At 41.2% G+C, this 15,788-nt stretch overlaps 1 protein-coding gene across 1 annotated transcript; it reads right to left on the bottom strand.

The window, feature by feature from the left end:
• Positions 1-834: 834 nt before the first annotated feature.
• LOC140343806 (olfactory receptor 5AR1-like) lies at positions 835-2,059 on the bottom strand. Its single transcript, XM_072430687.1, has one exon. It carries the CDS (start codon positions 1,807-1,809, stop codon positions 835-837), a length of 975 nt encoding a protein of 324 aa, XP_072286788.1. The 5' UTR covers positions 1,810-2,059.
• Positions 2,060-15,788: the final 13,729 nt, after the last annotated feature.

Genomic DNA, 15,788 nt, shown 5'->3' with positions numbered 1-15,788 from the left:
GTACTTAGACTTTGTAACCTAAAAGGTGTTGAACTATATTTGACCTCAAATGTTTAATCTAATGAAGTCTGGTTACCGGTTGGCACTCTTCTTTCTTTGTTTTAAACCCCCTATTCACCCCTTTACACCCCTTTTTTTCTCTTCCTGTTATTCTATGCAAATTTGTTGTGTAATGTTATTGTTTACTTTATTTGAAAAATTCAATAAAAACTTTAAAACAAAAAAAATATATATATATATATATATATATATATATATATATATATTATATATATGTATAAGAATCAACCAAAATAAACTTAGGAAAACCTTGGTAGTCCAGCAAACCTAAAATTAATCTGGCATAAGAATTAAAATGTTTTTTTAAGAAATGCATAGGAGGTTTGCCGAATCACCAAGGTTTACCCATGAAAGTGTATCCTCTCCAGTGTTGGAAAGCTTTAACAAATCAGGACTAATGTTTCTATATACAGAAACAGGCAGTATAATATTCATAATAACTTACATTGGACTTTCTTGTGGAGGCAAGCATACTTCATCTTTCATTCGTCTTTCATTCTCTGAAAATGAAATTAAAATCTTTTTCCTACAAAAAAAAGCAAAAGTGATAACAATTTTTTGTTTTTACGATGCACACAAATCAAATTACCTAAAATTCCTATGAGAAACCTCAAAAGAGTAATACTTTGCCTCACTCACTTACAGGTGTTAGTTTTTAGCTTGAGCTGTTTATCTCTGTGAACAACTCTGTTCAGTGATGCAGGAAATGTGTCATTTTTATTGATTTAAATCATTGTGATAATAGATAAACTGCGGATAATGAAACATGTTGTTTCAGTCATTATTTTCTTTTCTTTTTTTTTTTTGTTTTATTTTTGTCTTGAAACATGTCAATGTTCCTTTAATGGCTGACTTCACATCTTCATTCTTCAAGCTGTATATAATGGGGTTTAGTGCAGGAACCACCGCTGTGTTGAAAAGCGAGAACAATTTATTGGAATTTAAGGTGTCATTTGAAGCTGGCCTTAGGTACTGGCAGAAAAGTGTCCCGTAAAGAAGAGTGACCACCATCAGGTGTGATGAACATGTGTAGAATGCTTTATGTCGGCCTATCTTGGTAGGGATATTCATAATAGAAATAATAATAAAAACATATGAGATGAATGTAGAAACAAATGGGGTGAGACCTAAAAGGATTAAACCTTCTGTTAAGATCAAGACTTCCAACCCAAACGTATCACTACAAGACAACTCTATAACTGGTTTGAGGTCACAGAAAAAATGATTGATAATGTTGGATTTATAACAGGAAATGTGTAACAATAACACCAAGTGTGGTAGAATTGTGACAAATCCTATCAGCCAGCACACTAAGAATAAGCAGGAACAAGTTTTAGAGTTCATGACTGTCACATAATGTAAGGGCTGGCAGATGGCCATATATCGATCGTAACTCATAGCTGTCAGTATATAGAGCTCATTACAAGCAAAAGATAAAAACAAGTAAATTTGGATCATACAAGAATAGAAAGAAAACTTTCTATTCCCAGTTATAAACATGGCAAAAAGTTTGCACTGTGTAACTGTAGAACATGACACATCCAGAACCGCCAAGTTACATAGGAAAATATACATAGGAGTGTGAAGATGAGGATTCATGTACACTAAGAGAAGAATGGCTGTGTTCCCTCCAACAGCAAGAAGATAAATAAGGAGAACAGGAACAAATATATAAATTTGGTGTTCTGGAACATTAGAAAAACCTTGCATAATGAAATAGCTCCAACTTGTCTGATTCAATGTATCCATTGTTTTGAACACAAGAAAGACTGGTACACAGGGGGACCAGAAAAAAAACCTCTGGTGGGCCCCAGTCAAATTCCCTCAAAATTTAGGATTATTGCGCTCTCACATGGGCTTCCTTGCCTGGTGACGTACAAAAAATATGACTGTCTGCTGGCCCCCAGTCTCAACCTGTTAGGAACCTAGAGGAAAACAATTATTATTTTAAAATCGGCAAAACAAACATTAATAACATCCAAAAAAAAAACTTATTCCATTTTTGTTTGATTTATTGGTTTACATCACTGTTGACTCTTTAGAGACCACTATTGATATCATGGTTATTCTGTAATGTTTAACTGCTACCGTAAGGGCAGACTTGCCATGGAATTGGGCATATCTGCACAGATCTTGGTGGAAGGCACCACCACACTAGTTCTTAATATGGTCAGCACCTTGGACAGCTTCCACCCCTGTTCATTCCCCCACTCATTCATGGGAGAAGCTTCATGTAACCTCACCTCTCGAGATGCCAGTTCAGTGGTAACCGCACCACAACCGCCAGAGTGAATCTAGCTCAATGGTACATTCTTTTACTGCTTTAGGAAATTTGCATAGCATATACAGTACAAAAGAGTATGGCGTATAAAGAGCTGGTAACAATGCATGCAAGTTAATTAACTGTAAGGGACAGGACTTTGTCACCCATTGTACCTATTACACTGTATATACTGTACATTTCTATTCTACCTGTATGCACTATATGCAAAGGAACTGTTCACTAACAAGGAGGTGTAAGTTGCGTTATATTATTACATTAAGCTGTGTGCACAAGTATTTTTGCATTTAATAAAGTAAAACTTAATTAAAGTTCATCTAGAAAAGTGTATTATCACCTTGTGAGGTATATTTTACTTTACTTGGTAAATAAGATGAAATCTGCTTATTTCAATCATCCAGTCAAGTGCAAGAAAAAAGCCTGATTTTCTTTTTTAGATTTGCAAAGTAAAACTTCACTGCATTTACTAATTAAGGGGATAAATTAGATAAAGTGAAAAGCATATATTTTTTTTTAAACCAACCCCAAGTGGTAGAATGAGAACAGCTAGTCAATTACAATTTTATGTTGCAGATCAACAATGGCAGTCCTTGTGTATTTTAATGAGAGGTTTACTTTAAGATCTGCACAATAGATCATTTAGAAGTGACAAGTAAATTCAGAATAAAAAGTAACAATATAACAGGTGAAAATCTTCCATTTTTGTTTAAGTGATAAATGAAGCAAATCATCTGCACCTCCCATGATCCGTACTAATATGATTTTCCGGAGCTACAAGAAATACATACAGGAGGGTGCAGCTAGTGCTTTCTTTTATTTCTGATTGTAGATTAAATAGTATTTTGGAGACTTGGGAATACATCCCCACAAGGATGTATAGTCACAAGAGTCCTTGTTTTATGGGTAATTTTAGTGGAAAAATAAATCTATCGTCTAATAATCAGCATACAAGCTAAAAACAAAAACAATTAAATTTATTTAATTTCATAATATTCAAAATAATAATTGTAATATATCTTTAAAAAGACAAAAACATTTAACCAATTAGTCCATATTGACTCCCTCTCGATTCACTCCATCTTTTGTTTCTAAAATAAAAATTGTAAATCCAACCAAAATATATACAATACTGTGCAAACATTTTAGGCAGGTATGAAAAAATGCTGAAGCCTAAATAGTTTTCTTTAATCAATTACCAATACAGAGTAAATGAACAGAAGAGGAATCTATATCAAATCAATATTTGATTTAATATAGTGACCACCCTTTGCCTTCAAACCAGCATCAGTTCTTCTAGGTACAATTGCACACAGTTTTTGAGGGATCTCAGCTGGTAGGTTGTTCCATACATCTTGGAGAACTTATCAAAGATCTTCTGTGGGTGTGGGATGCCTAAAATCTGTTTCTTGATCACAGACACATTCGGTGATATTGAAATCAGGGCTCCATACAGACCATACCATCATTTTCACAACTTCACTTTCCTTTACACTGAAGATATTTCTTATTGACACTGGCTGTGTGTATAGGGTTGTCTTTCTGTTGTGGAATAAATTTAGGGCCAGTCAGATGTCTATGTTATGGTACTACATTATAGATAAGTGTCTGCTTGTTTTTCTCAGCATTGAGGACACCATTATTCCTCACTAGATGTCCAACTTCATTTGCTGAAGTGCTGCTCCAAACTTGCAATGAACCTCCACCATGCTTCACTGTTGCCTGTAGACACTCATTATCGTACTGATCACTAGCCCTTGGTTTCCTGAGTCTCACAGCTGGCAGTTCTGAGGCGATGGCTCTGGTGGACATCTTCTGATTTCAAAGGGAAGCATAATGTGTCTTTCTTCTGCTGCACGTTTCCTTGTCTGAGTACTGTTTATGCGTTCCTCAACTTTGTGCTATTTTTTGCTTTTTAAAAAGAGTTTTCACAGCAGATTTTTTGCAATGCTTTCAAATATTTGCCTGGGAGAGACCTTTTACAATGAAGACAACATCGTAGACCTACCTTGTGTCTTGTTGCTGTGTTCAGTCTTGCCATGGTGTATAACCCGTGATGTGAAACTGTCTTCCACAACCTCACCTCAGTAGCAAAGTGTGAAGAGATGCTTATTTGGCCTGTGATTCCGTGCTGTGCACCATCGCAGTATCAAACCACGTTTATTTTGTCCAGCTATGTTACTTGCAGAAACAGGAAAGAAGCAGAAGAAGAAATAGCAGCAGCAGCAAATAGCAGCAGCTCCTGCTTCCCTTTACCTGTGCAGTCTGAGATATTTTATCGGCATCCCCACCACACAATCAAAGGCTGTATACAGCTGAATGGGATTTTAGAAGCAGACTGGTTCCTAAATCAATCCTGTTCTGTCATTGGCTGCTAGGGCTTTACAGCCTTTCTGCTGACAATCACCAGTTGTTGTAGTGTTAAGCAGGTATAACATGCTGCTTGAGTATGATTTTGTATAATTTATTGTTGCTGAACTTGCCTGTTCCTGACCCCACCAGTGTTAGCTGTCTGGACTGACCTTTTGTCTGTGACCCTGACTCTGCTTTTGTCTTGCCCTTAAATACCTTGTCTGGTGGACTGATTACCCGTGAATGAACTGGCTCTGTATTTTGGACTTGTCTTTGCCAGAATCTTGGTACTGCTTTATCTGTGGGTTCCTAGTCTTCTGTCAGTCCTTTGCCAGACACCATCTCTTGTGCACAGAAGTCTTGGGGGCAACCGCGTGCTAGGACAGCACAAATAGCCTCCCAGGGCTGAGTAAGGACTTGATATATGTGAAGAGTACGGCGTTAGATTGGGGGACTGGTGTCTGGTGAGTACTGTTGCTGGACTAGGGCCTTAAACAGATTTTGGCTGTTCCTCACCCAGTTTTACCCCTCACACACAGCTGTTTTTGTTTGGGTAATGACTGTGTGACAACCTACATATTAAATTGATGATCATTAGCACCTGCTTGGAATAGTTGGAACATCCCACCATAATCCTACAAAACCCCTGACTTTGTGCAAGTGTTCCTAGGGGAATTAATGCTTTTTTGAAGGCAAAGGGTAGTCACACCAAATATTGATTTGATTTAGATTTCTCTTCTCATGGTTCACTTATTTTGTATTTATAAACTGATAACAATAAACAATTAGAATTAATTATAAAAGCATTCTTACTATAGCATTTTTTCACACCTGCCTAAAACTTTTTCATAGTATTGTATCAACACATGGGTCTCACCAATAGATGGCAATGTATCCTCCTGTAAAGTGCAAACACAGCAGAAACATTACATGAGGATACAGCACCATCTAAGAATAATGCACAAAAGATCACCTATTAACTGTGGGGTATCACCCAGCCCAGGGGTCTGCAACCTGCGGCTCCGGAGCCGCATGCGGCTCTTCAGCCTCCTTGTTGTGGCTCCCTTCGGCTGCCGCGGGGAGATCTCTGATGGGGGATCCCCTTCCTCCCAAGACACTGCGGAGGAGGTGGATTCCCTATCCGGTGTTCTAATGAAAAAAATCTACCAGTGAAATAAATCTACCACGGGGCGTGTACAAATGGGTGTGTACAATGACATCCCCCTCCTTTCAACCCCAATTCCTCTGGAATGGCGAGATGTACAAAACCAAAAATGTAGGTGCAAGTGGGGGACACCTGTGACTAACACCCCCTAAAATTTAATTGTTAGGCTATCATCAGAACATAAAGAACTCTGCCCATCAAAAAAATCTACTAAAAAAATCACATTGCTGGAGGCACCTGAACCCCAATTTCTCTGGAACAGGAAGGGAGTACAGGTGAACAAAATTAGAGGTGCAAGTGGGGGACACCTGTGGCTAACACCTCCTAAAAACTCCACCCATCAAAAAACCCCTACCCTGTTACACATTGTTGGAGGCTTCTAGCACCTAAACCCCAATTTAGGGGGTACAGGTGAAAAAAAATTGAGGTGCAAGTATGGGACACCTGTGGCTAACACCTCCTAAAAATTCATAAAAACTCTGCCTATCAAAAAAATCTACCCTGTTACACATTGCTGGAAGCATCTAGCATCTGAACCCCAATTTCTCTGGAATGGGGGGAGGCGGTACAGGTGACCAAAATAGAGGTGCAAGTGGGGGACACTTATGGCTAACACCACCTACAATTGAATCGCTAAGGCATCGTCAGAAAATAAAGAACTCTGCCCATCAAAATAATCTACCCCGTTACACATTGCTGGAGGCTTCTAGCACCTGAACCCCAATTACTCAAGATTGGGGGGTACAGGTGAACAAAATTAAAGCTGCAAATGAGGGACACCTGTGGCTAACACCCCTTAAAATTTCATCGCTAAGGCATCGTCAGAACATAAAGAACTCTGCCCATCAAAAAAATCTACCCTGTTACGTTAGAAGCCTCCAGCTAATGTAACAGGATGATACGTTAGAAGCTGGAGGCTTCTAGGGGCATAGTTCAGTGTTTAATATATTTCAAAGTAGGCCTACACATGCACACTTGTTGTAACAGGTAAAATTAAAAAGATATTAAAACTTTTAAAAGTTTATAAACTGTGTTATGTTTTGCGGCTCCAGACTATTTTTCTTTAGTGGAAGTGGAGGCAAAATGGCTCTTTTGATAGTAAAGGTTGCTGACCCCTGACCCAGCCCAATTAATGATAAAATAATTGATAAAATAAAGAAATGATAAAGAATATCTATGAATTTCAGAAACTTTTTTTCCTAATATAGAAGGAACTATATAAAGAATATAATTTAAAATTTGTATAATGTTTTACAAATTATTATTTTTATTAAGAATTTTCATAAACAATAACAGAAATACCAAGGAAAGGACTAGGTATAAACATAAACATAGTGTACAGTATACCGGATAATTAACAGTGCATCAAAAAGGATCGTACAAATAACATATTTTAAAAATAGCAGCAAAATGTAAACCAAACAGTATAATCCCATATGGTGAGAAAGTAAGATGAATGTCCAGTAAATACATAACATTAACAAAAAATAAAAATAAACAGGTAGGGTGTAAACAGGACAATAAAGGGAGGGGGGGGGAATAAGGGGGGGGCACCAGAATGATGAATAATAAAGAGCTCATATAGTCAAATCAACACTTTAAACCTGTATATGGGCATAATAGGCATCCCAAGATTCCCAGACTTGTTCAAACTTAGCAACATTATTTCTGAGGAGAGCAGTAAGATATTCCATCAAACGGACCTCCCGGACACGAGCATGTAAATCCTCCAAAGAGGGGGCTGTGTGGATTTCCACTTGGCTAATATTAAAGTATGGGCCGCTACCAAAATATGTGTGATAAGCTTAGATGCAGGTTTGGGGAGGCCCGTGAAGGGCAATACCAGTAGATGATGAAGTGGTTCAAGGGAGAACCGCTGCTGGGTCACTTCTGTGATTAGCTTTTTAACCCTATCCCAATAGCTATAAATAGTGGGATCCACATCTCCAGCAAAGAGGAACTGCATCTGTGCAGCATATCTGGCGTGTGATACCATTGGAACAAAAGTTTTCTTTGTAAAGTGTGCATATGGAGCTTTTGTTTGCCGCCTCCCAGAGCTTGGACCACTCATCTCCGTCTAGGGCATCGCCCAAAATGGCTTCCCAGGTGCCCATAAAGGCAAATTTGCCAGAAGCCCCCTGTGCAAACACATGGAGGAGGTGATAAATTCTTTCAAGAAGAAGGCACAAGAAGGCACAAATTCTTTCAAAAGGAGTGAGTGTAGTAAATTTGGGAGATTGTTGAAGGGAAAGGACATAATGCCTTATCTGCAAGTATGCAAAAAAGGAGGTTTGTGGGAGGTCAAATTTGACTTGTAATTCCTGAAAGGAAAGTAGTCTTTTCTCCAACGGGTGTAAAATATGCCTAATATGAAACAGCCCCCTTTCCCTCCACGGAAGCCACATATTTCTAGTTAAACTATCGGGTAGCAAAGGGGTGTGTATAATGGATGTAAGTAAAGTGGCTTGGGAGGAGAGACCATACTTAGTCTTTTACGCTCTCCATATATTCCTCACAAACCCCATTGAGGAAAGCAGGTCTCTATCCATTAATAACATGGAGGAGCTCCATACCATCACATTAGGGTGAAGTGGGCCAATCCAAGCTGCCTCTAATTCTTGGCATACACTGGGAGAGGATAACATAGTCCATGAGGGCAAGTGGTGAAGGTGAGCTGCAACATAATATTTAACCAGGTCTGGGGCCCCAAGACCCCCTAATTCCTTGGGTGTACAGACTACTGATCTGGATAACCTGTGTCGCTTGTGAGCCCAAATTCGCTTGTGTGTCGCTTGTGTCGCCCTGTGTCGCTTGTGAGCCCAAAAATTCAAAAAACCAGCCAGCAACTTTTCAAAGTCAACAACGAGACCCGGACTGGGGGAGTTTCAAATAAATATAGAAGCTTGGGCAAGAGCATTATTTTCACAGTCCTAAGAGCGACAGTGAGTGCCCTTTCCATTTATTCAAATATTTCTATATCTCCTAAAACAGTGGGGGGAAATTATTAGCGTACAGTTGGTTATAGATAGCTGTAATCTTAGTTCCCAAGTAACTCAGAGAATGTTCCCGCCCCATGAAGGAATAACTATCCTTTAATGATGAAAGTTGTAAGGGTGGTATATGTAGAGGCATGGCTTCTGTCTTTGAGGAAGTGTCCTTATAACACGAAACAATGCTAAAAGCGTTTAGCTCAGACTACAAATTCGTGAGAGTATTAGGGGCTGTGTAAGTGTGAGAAGGACATCATCAGCATATAGTAAGATTTTATAGGGGGTCCCTTCACTGGAACACCCTGAATATTGGGATTAGAGCGTACTCTCTCCCCCGCCAGTGGTTCAATACTGAGGGCGAAAAGCAAGGAGGACAGGGGGCATCCCTGTCGCCTCCCATTTTGGATGGACAACATTGTACAGGAGGCATGAGGCGATTTGAAAGAGGCCGAGAATCAACTGTAAAGGGAGTGAATTGCTCCCACAAAGGGGCCTGAGAACCCCATTTTAGTAAGCGTAGAAAACATGAAAGGCCAGGTGAGATGGTCAAACGCCGTCTCCGCGTCCAAACTCAAGACAAGTAAAGGAGTTTTGCATTTGTTGAGAATATCAATAACATTAATTACTCTGTGCGTATTGTCACTGGCATGACGGTATGGGATGAAGCCCGTTTGGTCCCTGTGTACAAGGAACAGTAAAAATTTAGAGAGCCGGTTTGCTAAAATCAGAGTAAATTTTAAGTTCCAAGTTCAGTAATGCAATAGGTCTGTAGTTAGTACAATCCGTCAGATCCTTACCTGGCTTGGAGATAACAGTAATATGGGAGCACGACATTAAAGGCGGAATGTGTTTACCATGGAAAAAATATTTAAATAGGTCCACTAGATGGGGAAGTAATCTCGGCAAGAAGGTTTTGTAATATAAATACAGCAAACCATCTGAGCCAGGAGCTTTATGTGAAGAGAGATGAGAAATACCCTTGAAGATTTCCTCTTCAGTAATGGGGCTATTAAGGTGCTCCAGGTGTTCTGTCTTCAACTGGGAGAGATTCAGTTCAGCTAAATAGGCATCTATGGTGGCTTGTAAAGTTGAGCCCATGGAGCTCTGCACCTGGTGCACCGTGTGATATATTTGGGTGTAGTATTGTTCAAACCGGGAAACTATTTGGGACGGCTCATACCTTAATATCCCCTTTTCATCTTTAATGCCCATAGGGGTGGAAGTAGATTGTATATCTCTCACTTTGCATGCCAAAAGTGTATCTGCCTTGTTGCCTTTGTGGTAGTAAAGCTGTCTAGTATGCTGCATCATCCAGCTGACCTTCCTCAGCTCCAGGGCCCTCAATTTGGAGCGGAGGGAAGTCACCTCCCGTAGGAGGCCCAGTGACGGTCTATGAGAGAGCTTCTCCTCCACAGTCCGTAACGCCTGTGTCGTTAGGACAGGCTGCAGGTTGGAGTCCCTTTTAGGGTGGGAGCTCAAGGTCACACACTGGCCCCTAATGACCACCTTGTGGGCCTCCCAGGGAGTGGAAGTGTGCGCCACTGAACCCTTGTTCTCGGCCAGTGACATACTGTAGTCTTAAAGGGGGCAAACAAGACCTCCATAGTGATTATTAGTTTTATTTATAATAAACAGGATTTATATAGCGCCAACATATTACACAGCGCTGTACATTAAATAGGGATTGCAAATGACAGACTAATACAGACAGTGATACAGGGCCAGGGTGAAGGAATGGGCACGGAGTAGATCACAGGAAATTGGGTCAAGTGGACATGTAGTAGACGGAGATGATGAGAGAAGAGTTAAGACTTCGTCCACAGTAACAGGGCTGAGAGAGGCCAGTAATGATTTACAGGTGGAAGGGGTGGGTATGGTTGGAGTGGCTCGATAGGCAGAGACATCATGTCTGATTTTGTCAATTTTATCTAGTAGGTGGCAATGTCTTGGGCAGAGAAGGATGTTGTGGGGGGAGCAGGTGTGGGGTTTAGGAGAGTTGCGTGGGTTGGAGGCTTGAGAGGAAATGACTGCGGAGAAATAATTTTGTTTGGTGACAGTGAGCTCTGTGTTAAAGCTTTGAAGCTTGGCTTTGTAGTCTATGAAGTCAGCGCTGAGGCCAGATTTCCTCCATTTGCGCTCAGCTTCACAAACAGACTTTTGTAGCTGTTTGAAGTGATTGTTGTGCCAGGGTCAGGGGTTGGCAGGGCGGGGTAGCGGAAGGTGGCAGGAGCAACATTATCCAAAGCCAGGGAAAGAGAGTGGTTTAACATGGTGGCAGCTTCCTCTGGGGAGGTGATTTTGGAGAGGGAGGGGGTTAAGGACGCAAGGCAGTTTGAGAAAAGGTTGTGGTCAAGGTTACGGATATCTCTCTCCCATTGACCATGTCTTGGATGTGGCAATGGAGGGCAAGGGTTTGATAGGTTGAAGGTGATAAGGTTATGATCAGAGAGTGGAAATGGTGAGTTGTCAAGGAGGGTGAGGTTGCAGTCTTTAGAAAATACCAGGTCTAAAGTGTGTCCGGCTATGTGTGTGGGGCCATTGATGTGCTGTGTGAGTCCAAATGAGGAGGTAATGGACAGCAGTTTGGCTGACGAGGGAAGGTTGGGCTCATCCATTGCAACATTAAAATCACCAAGGATGAGGGTAAGCAGGTCATGGGAAAGAATGTGTGGGAGCCAAGATGCAGTTATCCACAAATTGTGATACTGGGCCAGGCAGTAAACAACAGCAACAATGAGGGGTAAGGGGCTAAAGAGTCGGACAGAGTGGACTTCAAATGAGGTGAAAATGAGAGAGGGAAGGGTAGGAAGGACTCTGTATGTACAGTTAGGTGAGAGAAGGAGACCCACACCACCCCCTACTTTGTTGCCAGGTCTGGGGATATGTGTAAAGTGCAGGCCTCCATAGGAGAGAGCAGCAGCAGAGACAGAGTCAGAGGAGGAAAGCCAAGTTTCAGTGAGAGCAAGAAAGTTCAGAGACATAGAAAGGAGAAGGTTGTGTATGGAGGTTAATTTGTTGCCAACAGATCTGGAATTCCATAGACTGCCAGGGAGAGGGGGTAAGGACTTATGGGTAGGGTGAATGGGGATGAGGTAAGGAGAAGGGAGTGTCCTGCTCAGTGTATATGGAAATTAGAGGCAGTGTGGGGGACCAGGGTTGGGTGAGATGTCACTAGAGAGTATCAGTAAAGTAGAAAGGTGCAGGAGCACAGACAGAGAAATAGGGAGAGTTAAGGAGCAGAGAGACAATGAGTTATCAGGCTGGGGAGTACAGGGAGTAGTGCCAGAAAAGAGGGAGCAGGAAGAATAATACATTTTTACAGATAATTGGGAACCATATGCGTACAATAAACAATGTGGCAAACTGAAGTCCAAGAGAAGCGTGAAGTGAGGATTGTAAACTTGCTGAGTTCCAGGAGTGAGGGATGATGATTCAGTCATCGGGGTATGGTCTGACCACGAAATAGGGTGAATATCAGGAGTGGTAAATTGATGAATAGGTAGTCAATGCAGGTATGGGTTTGGTCAGGAGGGGAGTAAAAAGTAAATTGCTTACTTGTAGGGTGCTGAATTCGCCAGCTGTCATACAGCTAGTGACGTCTGATAAGCTGCCTAAAAAACTTAAAGCATTGTAGCACAGTAGGAGGTGAAGGGGATGTATAAATAGACATCCTATCTTGAGTGTGAGAGAAAATTAAATTATTGTCTCCAACGACAATCAAATAAGTATCCGCAAATTCTCCCCGCACATTGAGGGATAACATTTTAGTAGCCATTAAAGTATTTTTCAAAAAGAATGTAGCAAAGGCTTACAGAGATTTTTGACAACAAATTAGAGTAAGAGGAGTAAATGAGAAGGCAGAATCGAAGGTCTGAGGGGAAGGACAAATTACAGTGCTGTTAACAGTTAGAAATACAAGGTGTCCTAAAAGTCACTATACCCTTTTAATGAATTCCTAAAAATTACACAAGAAACTGAGTTAATTCATATTTTTAGCATCAACAAAGAAGTCGTTGCAGTTTTACATGCTAAGCTTGCCCTCACTTTCAAACGCCTTGAAGACTAGTTGTATACCTCCACATGAGCACCATTTTTGACAACTTTCAGCCACCTTCGGACGCAAGCCTCTCCGAAGTTTTGCAGCATCTCTTCACCAACCTACACTCAAAAATTTCTGCTGGGTTTGATTTTCCCCAAATTCGAAAATTTTTTCAGTTAACCCGACCAGAGATGAGAGATAGACTCGTCCCTGAACCATACGTTTTCAAAGAGCTGAGGGTTGTTTTGGTAATGGTGTAGGAGTGATTCACACATTTCCACAAGAGCATCATAATCTTGTGCTCGAAGTTTTTGAACAACCTGAAGTCGGTACGGGTGGAGCTTTATCACTCTTCGAAGCATCCACTGAATCAAGCTTTTGTTGATGCTGGGTTCCAGTGCAGTCCTCCGGATGGACTTTTCTGGGCTTTGCGCAAACACCTGCTTCAGGAGTTTAGTGTTTTCATTGGTGCTGTTAGTAGCAGGCTTTCCTCAGGTTTGTAAAGAACAGATACTGTTTCAAGAAACTTGCCATAAATAGCGTAAATTGTATTACGCATTGGAGCAGTGTGACGGTCATAAAGCTTTTCAAACGCGTGTTGAACTGCAGTCAGAGATTAAAAATTTTTTTGACAAGTGTCAATTTTGCATTGCGACTCCAATGTCAATTGGCAAGCCATGGTCAAGGGAATTATATGCTTACAAAAACTGCAAAGCCTAAGTTTTATTCTGATGGCCTCAAGTCTCTTCAAATTATACCTGGAACGAAATAGAAAAAAAGGAAGTGTGTAGTGACTTTTAGGACACACTGTATGTCAGAAGGAGATTTTGAATTTGAGGGAGGAAGATGATGAGTTCTGTTTCATCCAGTTCGAATTTCAGAAATCTGTTAGCCATCCATGATGAGATGGCCGACGGGCAGTATGAAACCTTATCCAGTACTGAGGGAGACAAGTTAGGGGTGGAGAGATAGATTTGAGTGTCATCAGCATACAGATGATACTGTAAACCAAAGGAGACACAGAAAAGAGAACCAGTCCAAGGACTGACCCTTGGGGAACGACAACAAAGTGGAAAGTGGGAGAGTAGGAATTACCTTTGAAAGAAACTTGAAAGGAGAGGTCAGACAGGAAGGAAGCAAAATAAGAGCACTGTCACCGATACCAATCTTGGGATTAGAAGGGGGTGATCAACAATGTCAAAAGCAGAAGGAAGATCAGGAGAAGGAGAAGGAGGAGGGAAAACGTGTCTTGAGACAGCACTGAGGAGGTCATTGGCCACTTTAGTAAGGGCTGTTTTGGTGGAATGAGCAGCTCGAAAGCAAGGCTGGAGAGGGTCAAGGTGAGAGCTAGTGTTCAGGTAATTGGTGAGTCTTTTTTGGAGTTTGGAAACATATGGGAGAAAGTGGATCGGACAGTATCTAGAAGGTAGGTAGTGGGTCTAGTGAGGGTTTCTTCAGGATAGTGAGAATAATGGCATGATTGAAAGTAGAGTAGACAACAGTAGAAAGGGAGAGGCTGAATAGATAGGATGGTGTGGGGACCAGGGTGGAGGAATAGGCACGGAGTAGATCAGAGGGAATTGGGTCGTTAAAAATTATTTACTGGTGGAAAGGGTGAATATGGTTGGATTAGCACTGTGAGCAGAGACATCATGTACTCTAAAGTAGGTGGCTATGTCTTGGGCAGAGAAGGTAGTTACGGGAGGAGCAGGTGTTGGGTTTAGGAGGGAATCAATTGTTGAAGCTTGAGAGGAAATGACAGGGGAGAAATAATTTTGCTTGGTGAGGGTGAGTACAGTGTTAAGGTGTTGTAGTCTGGCTTTGTAGTCCATGAAGTCAGCGCTGAGGCCAGCTTACATCCACTTGCGCTCAGCTGCATAAACAGTCTTTTGTACATGTTTGCTGTGGTTGTTGTGCCAGGGTTGGGAGAACAGGGGTAAAGGAAAGTGTCAGGGGCAACTTTATCCAGAGCCAAAAAAAGAGTGTGGTTGAACTAAGTGGCAGTTTTATCTGGAGATGTGATTTTAACGAGACTAGGGGTTAGGGTTGTAAGGCAGTTTGACAATAAGTTGTGGTCAAAGTGACGGATATCTCTCTGCCATTAACTAGGTCTATGATGTGGCAAAGGGGGGCAAGAATTAGATAGGTTGAAGGTGATAAGGTTGTGATGTGAAAACGGAAATGGAAAGTTGTCAAGGTGGGTGAGGTTGCAGAGTTTGGAAAATATCAGGTTTAATGTGATATGTGTGGGGCTGTTTATGTTCTGTTTGAGTCCAAAGGAGGAGGTAATGGAAAGCAGTTTGGCTGAGGAAGGATGGTTGGGGTAATCCACTGCAACATTAAATTCACCGAGGATGATGGCGGGCAGGTGGTCATGGGAAAGATAATGTGGGAGCCAAGAGGCAAAGTTATCCAAAAATTGAATTGAGGGTAGGGAGTTTAGTTTTAGCTCTAAACCAATTAACCTTGGGTGCCTGAAAACCAACTTTGGAATTGGTTGTGTTTCAACAGGCATTATTGAATGTTACGTATGCTAGCAATTTACAATGGTATCACTTTCAAGCAGCTCCATTGCAGCGGCGCTGCACAATGCATTACCAGGCATTACAACGTGCTGCAGTTTTCAATCTATTGCTGCATTTTAATACAACGCATGACGCAAGGTTCATTAATGTGCGGCTATTAACGTGCTGTAACAGAGCACAGACACAGGAATAGGTCTGCATAATAAAAATAAAAAATGGTTGAAAATTCTGAGGTAAACCTAACACTTGTTAAGCAAAAAGAACAGCAGAAATGGCTGCTGAGAGAAAACTAATGTTGTAGACTGAGGTCAGCAGCGTGTGATATATGGAAGTGGAAGAAATAAATAGCAGCGGCTTAGGTGGTTCTATGAGAAGACGT

This window comes from Pyxicephalus adspersus, chromosome Z (genome assembly GCF_032062135.1).
Source record: "Pyxicephalus adspersus chromosome Z, UCB_Pads_2.0, whole genome shotgun sequence".
NCBI lineage: Eukaryota > Metazoa > Chordata > Amphibia > Anura > Pyxicephalidae > Pyxicephalus > Pyxicephalus adspersus.
Note: the sequence above shows the minus strand (reverse complement) of the source record. Positions and strands in the feature narration are given on the sequence as shown.